Genomic DNA, 21,820 nt, shown 5'->3' with positions numbered 1-21,820 from the left:
GAGTACCAATATTTCCTTTATCTTTAAAGTTTTCACATGAAATTGAATGCTCTTTCATAATACCTTAAAATCGTATCACTACAAAAAAATCTCAATTTTTAGACTCTAGTCTTTTACATTCTTACTAAATTCTGTAAATTAATATATTTCTAATATTTGATCCATAATAATCTGAACAATATCAATGACCCCCTAATGGTTCAAGTCAAGATATTCTATTTTCAGGTACCAAAAGGTCAGTAAAAAATGTCCAAAGCAATAGTACCATAGAGAGAAAAGAGGAATTAATGGCAAAGATAATAAAGGGGAATAGTTTAGGGATTAAAATAATTATTTCACTTTTTTGTTGTTATTAATCCTCATCCAAGGATACTTTTTCCATTGATTTTTTTAGAGAGAGTGGAAGGGAGGGGGAGAGACAGAGAGAGGGAAACATCGATGTGAGAGAGACACATCAATTAGCTGCCTCCCACACGTGCCCCGACTGGGCCCAGGGATCGAGCCTGCAACCGAGGTACATGCCCTTGACTGGAAATCGAACCCAAGACTGTTCAGTCTGTGAGCTGACACTCTAACCACTTAGCCAAACCAGCTAGGGCAATTATTTCACTTTTTTTTTTTTTTTAAAAGAAGAATGTTTTTATTTATTTCAGAGAAAGGAAGGGAGAGGGAGAGAAACATCAGTAAGAGTCATTGATTGGCTGACTCCTGCACGCCCCCTACTGGGGATCGAGCCTGAAACCTGGGCATTTGCCCTGACCGGGAATCAAACTGTGACCTCCAGGTTCATGGGTCAACACTCAACCACTTGGCCACACTGGCCTGGCTCCTTTCGCCTTTTCAATGAGAAGCCAAATGACTGGTATGGCAAGTAGGCTCTAAGATGGCCCCTGTGATCCTTGCCTCCTGGTCTTCATGTCCTTGTGTCATGCCCTCATTTTGAGTGTGAGTGGGGTCTGTGACTTGCTTCTAACCAGCAGAATATGTCAAAAGTGACAGGATGTCACTTCCATGATTATGTTGTCACCCTTGTCTTGCCATCAGACTCTATTGATTCTGCCTTGTGGGCTTTGATGAAGAAAGCCGCCATATAGAGAGGCCCTTCCTCAGAATAAGACTGGTATTAACTTCTGTGGTTGCATGACAATTACCATAAACTTAGTAAATTAAAACTACACATATTTATTATCTCACAGTCTTCATGGGTCAGGAGCCTGGGCACTGCTTAACTGGGTCCTCTGCTCAAGGCCTCACAAGACTTCAGTTAAGGTATCAGCCAGTGCTGTGGTCTCATCTGAGGATCGAGTTCCTCTTCAAGGCTCACTGGTTGCTGACGGAATACAGTACTTTGCAGTTGTAGGACGGAGGCCATCAGATCCTAGAGGCTCCCCACCATTCCCTGGCACATTGCCCTTTCCATAATGTGGCAGTTTGTTTCTTCAAGGCCAATAGGAAAATCATCTCTACTTCTACTTCTTCCATGTCTGAGTTCTAGAGGCTCTTCAAAAGGACTCACCTGATTAGGTCAGGCCCACCTAGGGTTATTTCCCTTTTGCTTAAAGTTAACAGATTAGGAATTTTAATTATATCTGTAAATCCTTTCACCTCTTCCATATAATGTAACCTAAGAAATAAAGTGATATCTCACTATATTTACTGGTCTCACCCACACTCAAGGGTAAAGGATTTTTCAGGGAAAGTACACTAGCAGGCAGGAACCTTGGAGGCCATCTTAGAGTTCTGCTGACCACAACTGGAATGTCCTATTCCTATTTGTGAGTTTATTTCCATTTGGCTCCTATAGTTTATATTTTGGCAAAGTATTTTTGCAATACTGTACTATTACTACAAGTGGCAATAGCAAAACTTTTAATTAAATTTACCTTTAATAAAATTAGAATTCCACTAAATGTAATATTTACACAGAAGGTTACTTTGTAAGATTTCAAAATCACATCTACTCTAATCTAACATCCTTACAACCCTTGTGCATAAAGCACAAAGATGGTATTTCTTTTTCTTTGTTGAACTGGGACAATGATCACTGTAATTGAAAAAGAAAATGTTCAGAAGCTAGAATGGGGAAAATGAAGTTAGTCTGCTTCATTAAATAAGCATCATTTGTGAGCACAGGAAAGCAATGTCTCTATCAGTGTAGACTTAACAGCTTCACCCTTTCTATTCCTGTGGCATAGCATTGTGTGTTACAGCCAACCTTGGTCACCACTGTCAATGCTAGATTCAGCTGAAATAGCAAGACTGGCTATGTTTGGTTCTCCTGTGGTGGTGATCTGTGGTCAAACACTCCAGATCACACCACATAATCTGCAATGTCTTCATGCCAAATCACCTCCCTGAAAAAAGGAGTGGGAGGCAAAGAAATTTCAACACAGTTTCTCTATAAAGATGTACTGTTTACAGTTATACTGAAATTTCCCTTACTCAGAGGTAAAAGCTTTTTATGGCTTTCAATATTTTAAAATTAGACATATTTTTTTGCCCCCGTTTTGTCAACTGATAACTACAAGTACCCCAAAATTTTATTCATAGTCATCCATTTAAACAGTGGAACTGACCAGATATAGTTTATTAAAATATGCTTATTTAAAACAATTTTGACGCAGTTTTTAAAAATTGCAAATACATTAAAAACTGTTACAGTGTCTTGAGGTTGTAAATATTGCCTTATGAAATTACAAGATGTAAAACTGTTTAGTAAAAACTGTGAAATATCTTAATTCAACCTTCACATATAAAAATATATTTTTATGAAACACTGAACAGTTAAGGCCACAACACTTAGAGTTTGAGATATACATATTTTGAAATTGCTTGTCAAAAATATTAGCATAAATAAATTATCAAAACTGGTCATACTATTCAAACCAAATAAAGCATATTAACTTATACCTTCAAGTTTGTTATCAGAAACATTCCTTAAGAAGTCATGTTTTTCAAGTATAAACTACAATGTGCTTGGTGACCACATAAATATGTATTTAAAGTATTACACAGGATTTTGATGTTTTCTCAGTATTTGGGGGTGACGTATCCTGATTATTTTGCCCAATGTGGTTCTGTTTGAAATCCTTCTTATTGCTTTTTAAAGCTATTTGATCTCCTACTGATTTTATCTCTGGAAGTGGCTCATTATTATTCAGCATACTTTTCATACTCATCAATGACAGTCTTTTAAAAAGGTAAGTCTAGAAAAAACACAAAAAATTCATTTCAGTAAGTGAAATATTCACTTAATAGTATTTGGGGGGGTGTACAATTTTCAACAAGTCTTAACATTATTTCATCACGTCTTTATGGGGCACCATATGTACATTCTTAGTATCTATAAGCCTTTTTTCTTTTACCAATGACAATCATGATTCCTCCTTGAGAAACTAGCTGGAACATGGCAGAGAAAAGGTAGTTGCCAGGAAGGCAAAAATCCACAGGCTTACTTTTGATAGAGAAATTCTCATCTCAGACTTTTATTTATGAGAATGACAATGAATAAGAAATCTATTGACTTCAAAGTGGCACTGGATCTTTAACCTCTGTATCTGCAGCCTCTAGCCTTGTGCCTGGGACATAAGAGATACCCAATTAATATATGCTAAGTAAATACACATATGAACTAATTCCACAATGAAAAGAAATTCTTTTCAATAGCTGAAAAGCATACTGCTTTTTAAATTAGTTTACGTGGGTGGAAGGAAATCAAGCCAATAACATGATCTTCTTAGTAGCTAACTGTGGATCCAAATAAGTATTGACTACAGTTTAGAAAAGCATATTTGGTAATTTCTAGATATAACAATCACCTACCAAAATATCTCTGCTTCCAATTAAAATCATAGGTCCTGACCTGGCTGAGAAATTTTTAAATTATCAAAACAAAATTCAGTGGCAAATGCTGTCTTGTAGACACCAAGAGTGCAATTCTTTTTTCTTTTTCTTTTTTATATTATCCTTAAAGTGTCTATTTAACTAAGGAAAGGGGATACAAAATCTCAAACACATGTTTATTTTGAAATGTGTTAATGAACTACCTTTGTCCAAGTTTTAAAAAGTTTGGTTTGTTTGGCTTGAATAATGTAAAAAGGTTAGAGATACTGTAGACAAAAATGTCACATGAGAATGATTGAAAAAAATCTCATTCAAGTTATCTATTTCCTTTTTAAAATACGTAGAATAACAGTATATTCCTTAAGTCAGGAATATACTTATTACTGCTTGATTTTTAAAATATAATTTTCATTACCTTTTCTTTCCTTTAACCAAGAAAATGTGTATTTACTGAAATATGTTTTTCTACTAGGTATAAATGAGAATTTAAGCAGAATCAAAGTTGAAGACTGAACTCTTCAGCTTGGCCCTTGTCCTGGCTTAACCTTACCTTTGTCCCATCCACTGGCACTTGGGTGCCCTGCTTGGTCTGCTCCTACAGATGCGTGATATTCTGCCTCCTGCACACCATTCCTTCCCAGGCTCAGCCTTCTCTCCTATACTGTATATCTAAGTCCTACCACTTACAGGCAATGCTGAAGACTAGAGAGGCTGAAAGTCCCTAAAACTTGACCATGTACTCTAGAATACACGTTTTCATTTGGTCAAAGGTGTGTTTTCCAATATTCTTTTTCTTTTTTTTTTTTTTTGCTGCTTTACTTCAGTTTTCCTCTCCTTAGGTTTTTATGTCTCCTCTTTCACTTTTCATCTTCCACCGTTATATTTGATTTTCTTTTCCAGGTTCTTTCCCTGAGCTTTTATAATTGGAAAAAGTATTCACAGGAATGCCATGATGCATAGTACAGTATATGTTAAACGTTCTGGTCTACTAGACAGAGAATTAAAAAAGCTCCTAAACCTTGGTCAAATGTTCTGATGATATATCTGCTATAATTCTAGAGATAATTCAAAGTGTCCTTTGACCCAGGTCACAATTATCTTTTGGGTATAATAATCCAAATTTATAAGATAATTTTTATCAAGATAAAAACGGTCATAAGTTAATTTTTAATAAAAGATAACAATATGGGGGTCAGGGCCAAATAGCATGTGAAATTTCTAAAGTAATTCTAAAAGGAATTTCAGAGTGGCATATACCTCCAAAGATGGCAAAAGACAGGCTATTTACTACTCTAAGTGCAGCTTCTGGTTTTATACCTTCACCCTTTCCTCTTTCTTACTCCCTTACATTATACAACTCATTGTCAACCAAAAATAATTACTGAGTATTTACCACATACCAGAAACTATGATAAGTGCTGAGCACACACTGGAAAATAAGATTATCATTTCTGTTCCCATGGAGCTGAAGGCCAGTGGGGAGATAGAGGTTACAGGCTAATAGACATACAAATGACAACTATGTAATTGCAAATTGTGATGAATATTAAGAAGGATAAGAAAAGTGTTATGTGAGAGAATAATAATGGAATATAATAATTTATTTAAGTGCTGCTGGTCACAAAAGGCCTGTATATGGAAATGACATTTAAGATGAGACCTGAAGGTTGAATAGGGACTAACAAGGCCTTTCATTTTTCTTTTCTTCCATGTTTCCTCTTCTACCCTGACATATGGTCTCATGATTATAGAAAGCTCTGAAAAGAGTAAGTGAAAAGAGCAACTTACTTTCAAGGAGAAGAAACATATTCCTCACTTTCAACAACTCCAAAGCAGGTATCAGTCATCTCCTAAGAGACTGAAGTAGCATGTTGTAATGTTTTCTAAACACAACCATCTTTTAGTTTTTCATTCATCTTTTCTATTTCATGGCTTTGCCTTACTCATTTCTAGGCTCTCATGATTATTATACTCTTATAATTTAAGCAATAAAGTTCTTTTATGAATCTTTTTTTGTATGATGAATCAGCATGGATGAGATGATTGAAAAAATATGCTATTATATTTTGGAAGAACTACCTGACTAATAATCTAAAGTCCAATAAATAAATATGCATGTTAAACATGTGAAACATCACCTGAAATTCTTCATGTTTTGGGGCATAAAAACTCATATTAAGAGAGTTAAATTATGTGGATCATCATATAAAAAGTAGAAAGAGCAATTCAATACTCTGGTATTAATATTAAAATGAGAAGTTCATTTCACTTACCTTCTTTGATGCTTTCATGTCTTTACCTGGTGTGGATACACTTTCTTCCAGGACTTTTGAAGAACTGCTCTTTGCGAGCTCACTTATGCTGCCTACAATAGAATATATTTAGAAAATTTTTTCCTAACTAATGAGAAAAAGAAAAGTCCTGATGCTTTCAGTGAAACTCTATGAACTCTGAATTATGGAGTAATAATAAAAGACTGTACCACTGGAATAATGGAAAAGATCCACATTGCATATTTCCTGAAAAGTTAAGGCAAAAAGCCCAGAATGACCTGACCAATGCTATGAAAGTTAGGCGGCCAGTACCCAAATATGGCTACAAAATTAACAGTAAATGCTAGGAAAGGTTTCTGTAAAATATAAATTACTTTTTAAAATTAACCTAGTTATAATTAAATTCTTTTTACTCAAATGGACATGTTATTTTTTGTGTTCCAAATTAATCCACGTTATATAGTTAAATAATGATCTTTAAAGTATACTCATGAAGCATTCTTTTAATTTATATTATCAACTACTTAAATGTTACATTTAACTTCTTTTTAACATTTTAGGCTATACGCTACGGATACTTAGAGATGATAAATATTTTAACATTTTTCTTAAAATAGTCTAAAACTTACTAGTCTTTCCACAGAAGTTAGAAGGGAAAAAGTATTAAGGGAACTATTTCTTCTCTGCTTAAGTTCAGATCAAATATCTACTATTATGACAGGTATTTTTAATGAGAACACAGTAAAAAGCACACTGTGATGTGATGGTGTGGAAACATAATATAGGGGTCGTACAGCAAAAACACAGATGATTTGGGTGTAGAAAATGTTGGTTTCCTCTGTTCTGTGACACTTGTTCTCTGACATCAACAGCTGGATCTGGGAAAGGATTCCTCTTAAATGTCTGTGGTAAGATCAAAGACTCAGGTCTGAGGTCTGAGGGAAATAACTAGATGGCTTGCTGTGGCTCTAGGCCAGCCTGGTCATTGGTAATAGGGTCTGGCAGTGCTCACCAGAGATACGAATTGAAATGTGCGGCAAAAGCTTAATTTAATAATACTGATTTAAAAGGAAAAAAAGTAGTGAAAAGGCTGTCCTAAACCACTTGAAAATGACATATCAGCAGCTAGGAGTAGTGTTAATATTTTTATGTGAAGAAGCTGCGATGGCTATCAATGAGAACAATTAAGTTCCTGTCACATATTGCATAGCTTGTTATGAGTCATGTGATAGTAAAAAGTATAAAATAGAGTTCATGTGTGTAAACTATACTTACTCATTAAAGGCACATATATGCATATATATATGTAGATATATATGTATGTTATATATCTAGCCTTTCTAAAGGTATACTTTTGAAGTGAAATGTGCTCACACCTTTTGGATTTTCATTGTATTCAGAAATGGCCGGTTCCTCTTGGTTGTTTTTTTTGTCCTATAAACAATAAAGAAACAATATAATAAAAAACATATTTGTGCTGTGCTAGAAAACCTAGTCTTGCTTTTTAAGCAGAGTTCCAGAGTCGGCCTCTTGCTATTAACATAAACGTGACAATTAATTCACTTTGCTGGGCTCTTGCCTTAGATGCTGAGTGATTGCTAAGGTCACTCCTAGCTTAAAATTGCATGATTCAAAAAAATTTGTATGATTCAAGAATTCTACTAAAAGAATATTCAGGAATATCAATCGGTATATGATTTCGCTCAGCATCTTACAATGTCAAATTGTAGTTTAATGAGTTCTATGTTAAAGAATTTTAGGGACCACCCTAACTGTAACTCATAAATGTTCCTTATAAACAGAATCCTTCCTTCCCTCTTTAAAAAACAACAACAGGGAAAAAAAAGCAGTAACTAATAGAACGTTTTTCTCTCAGTAAGAGTAAGGAGTCTTGGAAAATAAAATCAAGGAAGAAAATGACCTCTATAATACAATACCATCTTGTAAATTAAAAATACATGCACACAAAACAACAAACAACATGTTTTACAGGTACACATTCATATAAAAGGACAAGCATGTTTCAATGGTTGTCTATGTTAGGGTGAAGGGAAATAGGGCTAAAAGGGGATTGATTTCAATAAAGAGAGAGGAGACTTGCCAAGACCAATGATAACAGTGTGTCATAAATGAGAAGGCATGACTAATTTAGTGTTTTGCACAAGAGGTCCAAAAAATGAAAACAAAAATGAATCAGTACAGGGTCATTCAGTTTGGGTTTCTGAATTCCGTATCTCTGAAATTAATCCAGAGTTAGCAAATGAATGATTTCAAACCTACCAACTATCTCCTAGCAGGGTCACTATTATTCAAAACTGCCAAATGGAAGAGATGTTTTTGACATCCCTAGCTCTGCCTTTAGGATGGCTTACCTCCTCCTCTTTCTCCCATAAATAATTCCTTCTAGACTGCATCTCTCCAGAGCTGATCACCACCTCAAATACTGCCATGAACAACTTTAGCTTGTCCCTATACATGTAAACGCACACATGTATGCAGGAACCCACACATTCCATTTCTGCCACCAGTACAGTGCTCCTAACTTTGTATTCTTCATTATTTCAGGGACCCAGTGCTGAACTTCATTGTTAATTTCCCAACAGTACACTGTGCTATACTGGCCCACATAAGTTGGTTTCCATTCATGCAGGGAACAGAAGCTACCAAGAAGTATGGAAAGAGGGTTAGAAACAAAGTGTACGTCATTCATAAATTTGCATGAAGAAAATTATTCATATAAATATTTTTGTTCCCAAAGGAAGTTGGAATCTGCCCTCTGCAGAGACCAGGGAACCCATATGTTTTCTCTTAGGCAGGATCTCAGGATTTAAACACATATCATCATACCTTTTCAATAGTTGTCAATACCTTTTCAACTGAGCTGTCGCTGGTTTCACTCTGGTCATCTGCAGGAACATTTTTATTGTCTCCCACAGCTTTCTTCTCATCTTCCAGATGTTCACTAATTTCATCTTCTTCGTCTTCTGGTTCTTCATTTTCTGAAAGTGTGCGACCCTGTGGCAAATTTGATAATCGGGGAAGAGTTAGATTTTCTTTTTTAAAAAAACAGAGATTTGCACTCCTATCATAAATAGCTCATACCATCTCAAAGAACACGTGGATATGAATTCAAATACTGAAGTAAAAAAAAAAAAAAAAGATGCTGCATAACCCATGCTGCATATCAAGTTACTATATTACCAAGGATTTTGTGCCTGTTGCTCTACTTCATTTTTAATGACTAGAATTCCCAAAATTCTATTAGCAGCTATGAAAAGGTTAAAACGGGAAAAAAATTAAATATGCTATCAGAGCTGTCTCAAAAGAATGCTTTTAAACTTTAAAGAAGTTAAAAAGCTTCCTATCTACTATCACATTGTAACATAATTATATCTATATATTATTTTCATTTTCCAAAACATAGGGATTTAAAATCATTTCAGAAGTACAATTCATTTACAAGAAGTAAGTATAATTACTTACATTCCAGGAAAAAGATAAAGGGACATAAACAGTTTAAATGATTTGCTCTTAGCTATTTTCAGCAAAGGGAAAATCAAACTGAGGCAGAACTTACTCTGACTCCAGCTAATCCAAATTATAAAACAGCCTATCTATGAATTTGATAGACTGAGAATAAATCATGTGATCCTTATTAAGTACAGGCAGAAAATATTAGGTTTATCTTTATTTCTATATTGAGATCTTAGTTTTTTGTAGTTTCTTATTTGGGGTGGAATACTCTTTATTTTTTGTCATTAAGTGATTATGCTCCTCATTGGATTTTTTTCCTATGCTTTTTTCATTTTGCACTTCACTAAAGGTAAAATGACCCCTAAAATAGGCAAAGCAGTAAGTAATCAGTGCCATTCACTCCCTCAAAGAACATATTTACAAAGTTCATCTTGGCCCTATTTGTATCAAACCATATATGTCCTTTATATGCCTTCAACACTAACTACCTTCTCCTGGTCAACTTCCTAGTGGCTGTTTGGCTAAGGATAAGCCTGACACCCAACAGAATCTTTAGTGGGTGGTTTGAAAACAATGCCTCTAATAATTAATTCATCTTTCTTCTGGTAAAAATAAAACCGTGAGAGAATTAAGGCTAGGGAGAGGATATGTGTATATTTGGCACCTTAGTAACAGATCTAAGTGGCATCCCCAGGCCAGCAGCACTACATGGTCTAAAAGCATTCCCACTAAGGACAAGCAATACAGAAGTGAAGCCTTGAGATTTAAAAAAGCTTCAGAAGTTACTCTGGGAAGGCTTGACTTAGGTTAATCAAAAATCATGAGGCAGTGCATACAAGAGGGGAACACAGGAGAGGGGAACAGGGTACCAGGGTAGACATGTTTAGGTTGGATAGGGTTAACTATAAGATAGATACTATTTACCAAGAACGTTTAAGACTTTTTTTTCTGCATGATTTCCCCTCTGAGTGACTTATATTATGTATTAGGCCTAGCCAGGTGCACATTATGGGTAGCTAAAATGGTCAGAGACAGCTTGACTTTGGAAGGGAATAGGAAGCAAGATTACTAGATTTAAGACTTCTGCTGATAAACAGATGTATTCATAAACGTAGATAAATGAAGGCCAACTAGAAATAACAGTGCTCCTGACACCGAGAATTTCAGACTCAGCCCTACTATCTCCCAGTGGGAGAGTCAGTGAGTTGTGTTCCAGCAAAGTCCTCACTGCTTACAGAGTTTGGTAATCTAGCACCTGCGTCAATTCCAATTGTGCTAGTTAACTAAGGCATTGATGTAACCTCAGGATATCATGCTATTATGACAGAAAACATGGAATTTTACATTATTTTAGAAATACGCAAAAGACTCATTTCTTTAATAATGAACTATAATTTTACTCATTAACTTTATGAAAATCTATAATGAAGAACTGTTAGAACTACATCATTTGCTAAATTTGATAAAGGTCTTAGAAAATGGCATTTTCACTAAAAATCACATCAATTTTAGCACTTTGCACGTATTAAGCACATTTAAAATGAATCTATACACATCTGCTCAACTACTTTAAATCACATACAGCACTTACCTTCAAACTGAAACAACTTAGCAGAGATTGGCAGAATACTGTCATTTTATAAAAGAAAGGATAAAGTTTAAATACATTCTTATCACCAGAACCACATAAGTAGTAAAGAGCTAGTCTTGAGCGGTCAGTGGAAATGCATCTTGTGTTAAGACCACAGTAAAGAAGTGAATGGGCCTGGCTCCCACAAAAGGATCCTTGTTTCATTGTTCAGACAGAGCATCGGGAGCTGCAGCCTTCGGTCTGGCCCAGGGCACTGCTTTTTACATTTCTTATGGGAAATATCAGGAAACCAAACATTCTTCCTAAGGTTTCAGTTTCCTTAAGAATACGATCACATTGCACGCTTTAAAACCTAGATTGCTATCAAAAGTCAGCCTAGTGGTCACCCTGGGAGGGGGGATGGGAAATGGTGGAAGGGGGTTGAAGGGAAGCTGACACTGTCCTTTTCCTTGATCTGAATGTTAACTATATGGCTGTGTTCAGTTTGTGGGATAGACACTGCACTATATGTGTATGACATATAGACTTTCCCATGTATTAACTTCAAAAGAGTTGTTTTAAACTTTAAAAAAACTATAAAGCATAGAATTTTATGCTAATGTCATATAGGATAGAAAACGTTTTCCAAACAGGCTAACAGCATAAAACTTTATATCTAAGTCATATCATGTGGGAAAGTGCATATTTTTTAATCTTAATTTCAAGGTTTCTTTAGGACAAAAAGAGTTAACATGGAAATTCATGTTTTAATTACACTAGAAATCACTGAGGTAGTAGAGAGGGGGAAGAGCATTAAATACAAAGACCTAAGCACTGCTTTCCAAGCCTTTCTCCATTAGTTATGGCCTGAGCAAGAGACCTAATTAATGTACTTTACAGTCTACCTGTAAAATGGGAAAATGACATTAGCAATGAAAAAGATTACTGACAGAGAAAAAACCATGAACAAACTATTTGTATGTAAATATAAGAAATTTTGTAAAGGCCCCTCCATAAAAAGATAGGATCCCTAGTGTTGACACTTTTTTGCCATAATATCCCAGATCTTATCACTAGAAAACAGTTCACTTAAAAGTTCACTCATTTGTTCTACTCCCTTGCACACATCCCTTTATTCTCTGCCAGGAGCCAGAGCAAGCAAGGGAGGAGGGTGCTGTGCCTGTCAGGAGCAACCTAGGAAGGCAGTGAAGTGGAGGAAAGGCCTTGCCTGGGCTGCAGGTCAATGTTGTTATAGGACACGATGCTCCCAGACACTCAGGTTTTCCAACAGAAGTCCACAATACATTTTTAAATGTGAAATCTGTTATTTCCATGTTGGCAACAGAACCACATGCTTAAAAAAAATCATGATGTATACCAAAAATAAATCTGCAGGCCAGACTGTACCTGTGGGCTACCAGTTGTGACTTCTGAATTGTTGGCTTCCAATGACACTACTTTATAATTGCTAAACTTTTCCTTCTATGTACCAATCCCTCACTTCTTTCCTAATCCCATATTTTCACCACCAAATACATTACAGTTTGACTCTCATTAGCAGGACTGTAAAAATAAATGTAATGCTCAGGGTATAGAACATCTTGCTGATATAGTTTTATTCTCATTTTTACTTTTACTCTTTATTATTTCCCCTTTTCCTTAGAAAACTTATTTTCTTCTTCACCTTAAACAAATGTATGAAACCTGTTTACACTTTATGTGTGAATTATTTTTAACAATTTTGATAAAAACATTAGGACACAGAGAACTCTATGGTACCCATAACAGCACTAACATCTAAATTTTAGGCATGTGAGTGAGGTCAGGCTTTGCTCATGCTTCAAATTTTGAGGGGCAGTATTTGACCCATGTATGCTGTGTAATGGTAGAATTCCACTCTACCTCATATTTAAGGGTTATAATTATTGTAATCCATTTCATTTCCGCAGATCTGTTTCCATAAGCCACTTTTTTGGGAGTTGCTATGTTATATCTAAACAAAAATGAGGTTCAACAAAAAAAACTCATGCATATCAGTCAGTGACTTGGAGATTCAGGAGGGTATGTTGCGTACCCCCAACATGTTTCATGTATTAACTAATTATCAAAAGACTCCCCTTCCTTTACTAGATGAGGAAAATAAGACTCAGAAAGGTTTAAAAAAAATGTGTACAAGTGTTCACACGGCTAATCAATGAAGGGCTGAGATTTGAACTTAGGTTTACTGGACTCCAGAGCCCATGCTCTTCCCCAACTCTGCTGAAATAAATTGAAGACCATAATGCCTGCCCTCAAAGTCCATCCCTCTCACACACATACACACACACACTGATATTTAAAGCATTGCAGAATCTTATGTTATGACAGCTCACTTCAATAACATCCTACTCTTAATATACCATTGTATATAGTATAACAACTGAACATTTAGGATTTTCTTTTCCCAGAGCACCAAAGTCTCTCAAATATACATCTCCCTTCCTAAATTGAGATATATGCCAGTAGCACTCTTTGATATTTACTTTTCAAAGTCTAGCTCTGATTCTATTTCTCTGCAAACAGACCTCCTGGAGCTCACTCTTTGCTGGCAATGTGGGTTCTGCCCAACTCTCCACTAGGGCTCTCACAGGCCATCTCTACAGCCCTCCACTTCTCCTTCTTCCTTGACTTGGGCAGCAACTCTTTCCTGAAAAGTGTTCCCACCCCACCTCCTTCTCAGACTTCCCTTTCTCACCCTCACCTTACCTACTGACTTTACCCTGAATTTTGTCTTCAGTTCTCTTTTCACACTATGAAAATTCAACTCCACTGTTTTGACTACATATACGTGCTGGTGATACTCAGCAATCTCCCCTGAGCTCCAGATGCAGATGTGCATTTTACTGCTGAACATCTCCTGGGTCAACAAACCCCAAGCAGTCTCTCAAACCTGGCCCTGCTCCTCTGTTCTCAGCCGTGGTGAACGGCACTCTTTCCACCTAGTTCTCCAGGCCAGAAACAAGAAAAGTTTGGTCTTTTCCCATCCTCCAAGCTACATCTCTTTACTAAGCCCTCCAATTCTATCTCTATATCTCTCTCAATAATATGTCCCAAACTATCCATCCCCACTGTTCCAGTCCAGCCACACTTCAGTCTCTGCCTCGTCTACTCTAACTGCCTCCAAACTGGCATCCCTGCCTCTAGTCCTGCTCCCTTCCAATCCACCCTCCATACTGCTGCATAATGATGTTACAAAAGCCCGAGTGTTAGCACTTACTCTTGTTTAACATCTTTTACAAACACATAAGGCCCTTTGCCTCTCTATCCAGAACCAAAGGACACTCTAGGCTGCACTGACACCAAAACACTCTCATGGCTCCCAACAGCCTGGAAAGCCCCCTCTCCACACTCCCCTTTTCCTGGTTAGGTTTTACTTTTCATGACTCAGTTCACATTTCACCACTGCTCCTTGGAAGCCCTTTCCTAGCCTTTCTTTATGGCAGCTGAAGTGCTACTCCTGAAGCACTCTATTATACTTGTAAATTTTCCGGTCAGCCTGTAAAAATAACCAGGAGTTCCTTGAGATCAGGAGCCACATCTTATTCTCTGCATAAGCAAGGCACAAAACCATTTTCTTCTTATTAAGGGATCTGATGTAGGAAAGCCATAAATCTCTTTTAAGATCCCATTTTTATCTTTGGGCAATCCTGGCTAAGAACATGGGAGCCAAGGTAAACAAAAGGACACTGTTAAACAATAGTTAAGGGAGAGTCCAGGAACTCCTTTTACCTGCTATTCTTTCAAGAAATCTATACTTACCTAACATCCCTGACAGAGAAGAGGGCCACAGGAAGTTGACTGTAAGCAGGCCTCACTTCTTGAGATCCACCTGATTTGGGGAAGCTACTGTTCTATTTTTGGTGCTTGGTATATAAATATTTGTTGAATGAATAATATGTAACAAATATTAAGTTATGTGTCAGGCACTGGGCATATAGTATCACATTTAATTTTCACAATGGGAAGAATGAAGGAATTACAGCACCTTCCTCCACGGTAGCATTTTCTTTTTAACATGTGTACAGCAAATTTATCTCTATGCGAAATAATAACAAACATTTCAATTGCACTCACCTCAAATGCTGATGTTCAGCAGCAGTAGATCCTTTGTTGTACTCCTTTATAGCTTACCTTACAGTATTTTTCTGCCAGTCATTTTAAACTAACTCAATGGATTCTATACACACTACTCACACTTGCCTCAGAAATGATCACTGATAAACTACAGTAAAAGCTTGATTGACCAGCAGATAGGGACCATAAAGAAGGAATCAATTACTCCAATCTATTTAACTAAGTATTAATTCAGGTCTGAAAACGACCAGGCTAGTATCTTAATGAGAACACTATGTCACACAAATTACTGCTTCTAAAACAGCACAAAAAGTTTTTGGCAAAGGAAATGTGAAGAAATGGGTAAGAAGTGATCATTTAAAAATGGTTAGCTAGACCAGTTCAAATACTGAGTTGGACACAGTTTAAAAACATCATTTCATTATTGCTGGCTGATTATCTCTTCAGTAGAAGATGAATGCCTATACTTTTAACTTTAATAACTTGAATTTAAGAGTTTCTCACTGCCCTGGCCAGGTGGCTTGGTTGGCTGGAGCATCATCCCGTACACCAAAAGGTGGCAGGTTCAATTCCTGGTCAGGGCACATACCTAGGTTGTGGGTTTGATCCCTAGTTGAGGCGCTTATGGGAGGCAACCAATTGATGTTTCTTTCACATCAATGTTTCCTCTCTCTCTCTCCCTCTCCCTCCCTCCCTCTCTCTAAAATCAATAAACATATCCTAGGGTGAGGATTTTAAATAGTTTCTCATCTCCCTGGAGGTCTTCCTTATGATCTCCACTCTGTCACCCATCTTATTTAATCATCTTAAGTCTAATTTTTAAGTAACCAATTCTAGCTTTTCACTAGAATTAACACAGCACATACACCTTTATCAAAATATTAATTATATTCTACTAACACTTAGTAAATATGGTAGAATTTGGAAGAACTCTGTAATTCCAAATCAGCACATTTGGTTAGTTAGGGGAAGCTACCAGAGATCCTTGCAGCTAAAACAAAATTTATAGTTGCTCCTAGGAATTTCTTCATTTCATATTCTGGTGTTTCTTCTCATATTCTTTCTCACTCAAGGAGAATCAAATGTGCAAAGAACTCAACTACACAAAATTCAAAGGAAGTTTACCACCCAAAACTCCTTGATAAAAGAATGTATAAGAAATAGTCATGTCCAAGACATAGGAGGGACTGTGGAAGGAAATTAGTTGAAAAGGGAGCTATGAATAAAAGACAATCAAACAAACTAGCTGCATTATATACATTGAAAACGGTAAGGGAAGATTGAAATTACACTAGTAGAAATCTAGCCTCTCTAAAATTCAATATCTAAGATTAGTTTCTCTTTTCACAAACAATTAGTGACTGTATACATTTAAATTTTATTTTACTTGAAACATTTGACAAGCAACAAACAGAATTACAGAACAGTCAATGAAGAATACATTGAGGGTACATAAAAATATATACTGAGAATGAAGTTACTCACAGTATAGTTAAAGCATGGAAATTATAGAAGTTTAGAAATACAGAATTACAGAAGACAAAAGACATTAAACCTGTCAACTTTTTAAGAGAAAAGAACAATAGTTTATAGAAAACTAGATTAATTTTAAAGTGCAATTCTTCCTTAAAAATTTCTTATGCAAATAACGAATATGATAGAGTAAACCAGCCTAAGAATGAAAGAATTTAAGAGTTAGAAGTATAGTTATATCATCCAATCCACTCCGTTTTACAGATGAGAAAGCTGAGGCCTAATGAGTAGCTTTGCGAGGCTAAGAAATACTTAAAGTTTTACATACTTCCAAATTACAGGTTTAAGTTAATCTCCATTTCATTATATATGCTGCTATTTGCCTAGACAGTAACTAAAAGAGACTACATTATTAAGATCTGAGCTCTGAATCCAACTGTCACTTGGTAGATTATAGTAAAAAGGACACATAAGAGGTAGAAAAGACAGCAATATTTCTTTAAAATGTAAATTCCTCATGTTAGCTTTCGAATATCATCCATTCTTATAAAATTATTCTATGTGGTAGGTAAACTATAATCAGACTGAACATAACTGTGCTAACATATTTATAAGAAATCAGATGCCTTTATAGCCCTTAAGGATCTGTGCCATTTCTGTATACACAAACAAAATATTCTTATAAGTGTACTCCTATTTCCTAACTCTATCTTTAATGAGGAATATATAATGTTAATTATCTGCTATGACTTTTTGATATTTTCTAGTTATAGAATAATAATTTTGGTGGAAAATACACCAAGATATTAGTTTAAGAGAAGCTAAAATTTACCAGTGCCTGTGTTGTCCTTATCAGTTGTTATTGTACCACATGTAACGTAACCATGACATAAAATCAACTTAATAAAATGTACTGAGTGGCTATTACATGTAAAGCAATCAAATTGTTTGGTTAGACATAATCAGGTTAAATTTAGTTTGTTACTTCAGTTCCAAATATTGTGGTAACACATTATTCCAGAATTTTTTGGAACTTGGTGGCTTCAGAAAAATTTTAGAACCATTTTCTAAAACTTGCTTTGACTGCACTGGCATTCTAAACCTCTGTACTTGATGTTCTTTCCCCTTTCCCTCTGTGTTAGTAATAAACTTTTTTTGATATGTTTTATCTTTGTCATATTTCACAGATCCTTTGATTCTGCTCACTTTTCTGGACTCTTTTCCTTCACCCTGTCTTCCCAGCCTTTCACTCTCTTCATCACCTGTCTCCCGGTATTTCCCCTCCTCTACCTCAATGTCCTCTTCTTCCTCCTCTTTTCTCCTCCTGTTTTCTTCCTCTTCCCTCTTCACTTCCCCCTCCTTCCTTTCCCTTTTCTGGCCTTCATTCTTTCCTTCTTCCCCCTCTCCTTCCTCCCCTTCTCCCTCTCCTTCTTCCCACTCTCCTTCCTTCTCTTCCCCCTCTCCTTCTTCCCCTTCTCCCTCTCCTTCCTCCTCTCCTTCCTCCCCTTCTCCCTCTCCTTCCTCCCCTTCTCCCTCTCCTTCTTCCCACTCTCCTTCCTCCCCTTCTCCCTCTCCTTCCTCCTCTCCTTCCTCCCCTTCTCCCTCTCCTTCCTCCCCTTCTCCCTCTTCTTCTTCCCCCTCTCCTTCCCCCTCTCCTTCCTCCTCTTCTCCCTCTCCTTCCTCCCCTTCTCCCTCTCCTTCTTCCCACTCTCCTTCCTCCCCTTCTCCCTCTCCTTCTTCCCACTCTCCTTCCTCCCCTTCTACCTCTCCTTCCTCCTCTCCTTCCTCCCCTTCTCCCTCTCTTTCCTCCCCTTCCCCCTCTCCTTCCTCTCCTTCTTCTCCTTCCCTCTCTACCTCCTCTTCACCTTCCTCCTCTTCCTCCTCCTCTCCCTTCTCCCCCTCTCCCTCTTCTTCCCCTTTTTCCTCCTCTTCTCCCTCTTCTCTGTCTTCCTCCCCTTCCTTATCCTCTTCCTCCTCCTCCTCCCCTTCCCACTCTCCTTGCTCCTCCCCTTCCCCTTTCTCCATCACTTTGTTCGTTTTCTCCTGATGGCCTAGTTCCCTCTCTTCTAAATCGTTCTCTCTCTTACCCTGGCTCTCAATTTCTCCTTCTCCTTTGTCTTCCTCCTCCTCTGCCTCCTCACTTTGCCCTTGTTCTACTTGTGAATTACCCTCCTTCTGGATTCCCTCACATTCACCTTCAGGCACATCCTCTGTCTCTCCCCCTAACTTTCCATTGCCTTCACTCACCTCTGCTCTGTCTGTAAAGTCATCTGACAGGATCTCTGCTTCCTCATCCTCCTTTCCTCCAGGCATCTCCACATTTTCCTCTACCTCTTGCTCCTCTATTCCACTTCCTTCTAAATCCTCTGCTCCTTCCTCTTCCTCTGGAATTTCTGGCAAGTGGTCAGACTTAAAATCATATTTTGCCATGAATTCGGATATTTTGAGTTCAGTATCTTCATGTTCTTGTTCAATAAATTTTCTGCTATACCATAACTTTTGGTAAGTATCCATTTCATCATCATCTTTTTCTCCACTACTACATTCTACTGACTCAGGCAGCTCAAAGCCATCAGTTGTACTGTGCTGACTTGCACTTTCAATTTCCTCTACAGATTCTCTTTCATTGTCAGAGATCCCATCTTGCTTGTTCCTTTTCCTTTCCTTAACAAAATCATTTTCATCAACATCCTCATCAATAGTCATGACCCTATTTGGTAATTCATCAAAGAATCTGTTAATATCTTTCATATTCTCTTCACTTTTTCTTATATCCTTCAGACCTGACATTTCTGCCAGCTTAGTTTCCTTCTCAGAGACTATTTCTTCTTCGTCTTCTGAATCTTTCTGACTGCATTCTCCATCACTTTTATTTTCTATTTCCTTATCATCAAGTGGATAAGTACTATGTTTATTTTTAAGTCTAGATGGCTTTTTTTGCAAGCCCTTCTCCTTGGTGTTGGCCTGAGGCACAGGTTGGCCTGAATCGTCACCTACATCCTCATCTGAACATGCTTCCACCTTCCCAGCTGTTGGTATCATGTATATTCCTGTAGCCAAAATTTGTTTATATGCTTTCCCTTCTTTCATTTTTTGGGACATCTCTTCACTTTCATATTCACTGCTATCATCATTTTCAGTATGAGCTGTGTGCTGCTTCAGTTTCTCAATTGATTGTTGTTTCTGTAAATTTTTTGAAGTAATCGTCATACTACTATTAGTTAAAAAAGTTAACTTATTTACTACAAAAACTGCCAAAATTTTGCATTGTTATCAGTTTCACTAACAGAACAAAAACGTCCAGTTTTACCATTTTGCCCAGATTTTGTTTTCTTTGGGGATAATTTATGCTTCTCTCTAAGTCTATGGTACATCTAATTTTGATTTAGTAACGTGTCTGTATTTAACTTTCAAATTCTTACTACTTGCCTTAATTTTGCCATTATTCACAGTACCATCAATATCTATTCTCTGACCCTATTCTAAATCTGAATGAATTCTTAAGTATAATACATTTTCAGAGTGACTTTGCAAAATACTGTTTAAAATGTATACTTCTCTTGCATACAGTGCAGTTCAGTTTTTTCCTACCTTTCTTATCGTTTGAATTGTCAAATTTTGACTGGTCTTTCAATTCCATAAAATTCACAAAATTAAAGAAAATAAATGAAAACGTGAAATTTCTAAAAATTGAAAATTAGAAATAGAAGAAAATAGCTGAAATAAAAACTGAAAATGAAATCTTTATCAATATACTAAATAATAATGAATATATTTTCTTTTCAAAACAAAATCTTGGGTTTTCAAAATTTTGAGCCTCTTACATATTGTATTCTTTAATTACAATAATTTGCATACATAAAAAACCTCTACAAGGAAAATACTTAAGGTAAAATATAAGATTTTTATAAAAACTATGAAATTAAACACTGATATTTGAATGATACATTAAGAATTGAAATTAATTTCCTGCTGGATAACATAAGGCAAAAATTAAATTGTTGACCTAAATTTTATAAGCTAATAGGCCGAAATATTTGATGAATTTGGATCTCTGGGTAGCAAAAACCTCACTAAATCAAGTTTTATAAATTGTGATGAGTGTCAGGCTCAGGAAAAAGTCATTTTTTTTCTTTTCTTTTTTAAGACATTTTAAAAGCACAAGTTAATATATAGAAATACTATAATAAACCTTTTTTTATTCACCAAAGTAGGCCTGGTAGGGCTTCTACTTAAAAGGAGTATGTGAAGTATAAAATATATTATCAGTTCAAAAGGAAATGCTTTCTTTTTCTGTTTGTTCTAGGTCCTATTCTTTAGAAAGTCATAATTCTTTCATAAGCCCTAAGATAGACAAAGGCCCAGGTGCCAGGAATGATTCCTAAATGTGTGTGCCTTTATTTTCCCAGTGCAATAAAGCAGCATAGAAGAGGCAGAGCCCAAAGTCTAAGACACGAGGAAGGAAAGACACAGAAAAGCTGTCTGCTTGGAAGTCAATACTCAGTCAACATTCACCAAGCTTCCACAACTGTGTTAGAACAGCCCTCCCATATTAAAAAAAAAAAAATGCTGTGATTCACCATACCTCTCTCAGTAAAGACTAATAAGGATTGACATTAAATTTTTATAATTTAACAAGATTCTCTTGCATTTCAGTTACTTTCATTTTAACAATTTTTAGCTTAATGTGTAAAAGGCAATAGAAATATAAATTAAATGTTTTCTATAGCCTTCCTTCAATTTACATTTCTCCAATTTATTCTTCTAATCCCCAAACTCCTTTCAGCCCACTGATCCTTAGAACTAGGAAAAGCAAAGGATTTTAGGGGAGGACTTTATCTCTCCAGCGTGTAAAAACCAGACTATTCCTTCCTCTTGCTATTCATTTGTTATTCATTATAGGTCTGTTTTTATCAATCATGCACAGTTTCTGACTAATGTCCAAATGTATAACCTTGTTTTTATGCAACCAATTCCTTGATAAACTAAGACCCGTTCCAAACATTGGAAAAGCAATTATTAAATATTTTTACTAAAACTACAAAATTTTACAGCTAGAAAAGATGTTAATATA

At 36.3% G+C, this 21,820-nt stretch overlaps 1 protein-coding gene across 5 annotated transcripts in view; it reads right to left on the bottom strand.

The window, feature by feature from the left end:
• Positions 1-631: 631 nt before the first annotated feature.
• RPGR (retinitis pigmentosa GTPase regulator) overlaps positions 632-21,820 on the bottom strand; it is a 51,243-nt gene continuing 30,054 nt past the window's right edge. For 4 of the 5 annotated variants that reach the window (XM_081125762.1, XM_081125763.1, XM_081125765.1 and 1 more), the window contains 5 exons: positions 18,994-19,929; positions 8,985-9,131; positions 7,493-7,550; positions 6,117-6,208; positions 632-3,206 (listed from right to left, as the gene is read on the bottom strand). In XM_081125762.1, coding sequence (XP_080981888.1) covers positions 3,000-3,206; positions 6,117-6,208; positions 7,493-7,550; positions 8,985-9,131; positions 18,994-19,929 — 1,440 coding nt within the window. In that variant the 3' untranslated portion in view covers positions 632-2,999. Of the gene's footprint in view, positions 3,207-5,506; positions 5,601-6,116; positions 6,209-7,492; positions 7,551-8,984; positions 9,132-18,993; positions 19,930-21,820 lie in introns of those variants that run through there. The other variant, XM_081125766.1, reaches the window with a different exon arrangement.

The sequence above is a fragment of the Miniopterus schreibersii genome (genome assembly GCF_964146895.1).
Source record: "Miniopterus schreibersii genome assembly, chromosome: X".
NCBI lineage: Eukaryota > Metazoa > Chordata > Mammalia > Chiroptera > Miniopteridae > Miniopterus > Miniopterus schreibersii.
The sequence above is the reverse complement of the archived record's forward strand: the minus strand, read 5'-3'. Positions and strand labels throughout refer to the sequence as shown.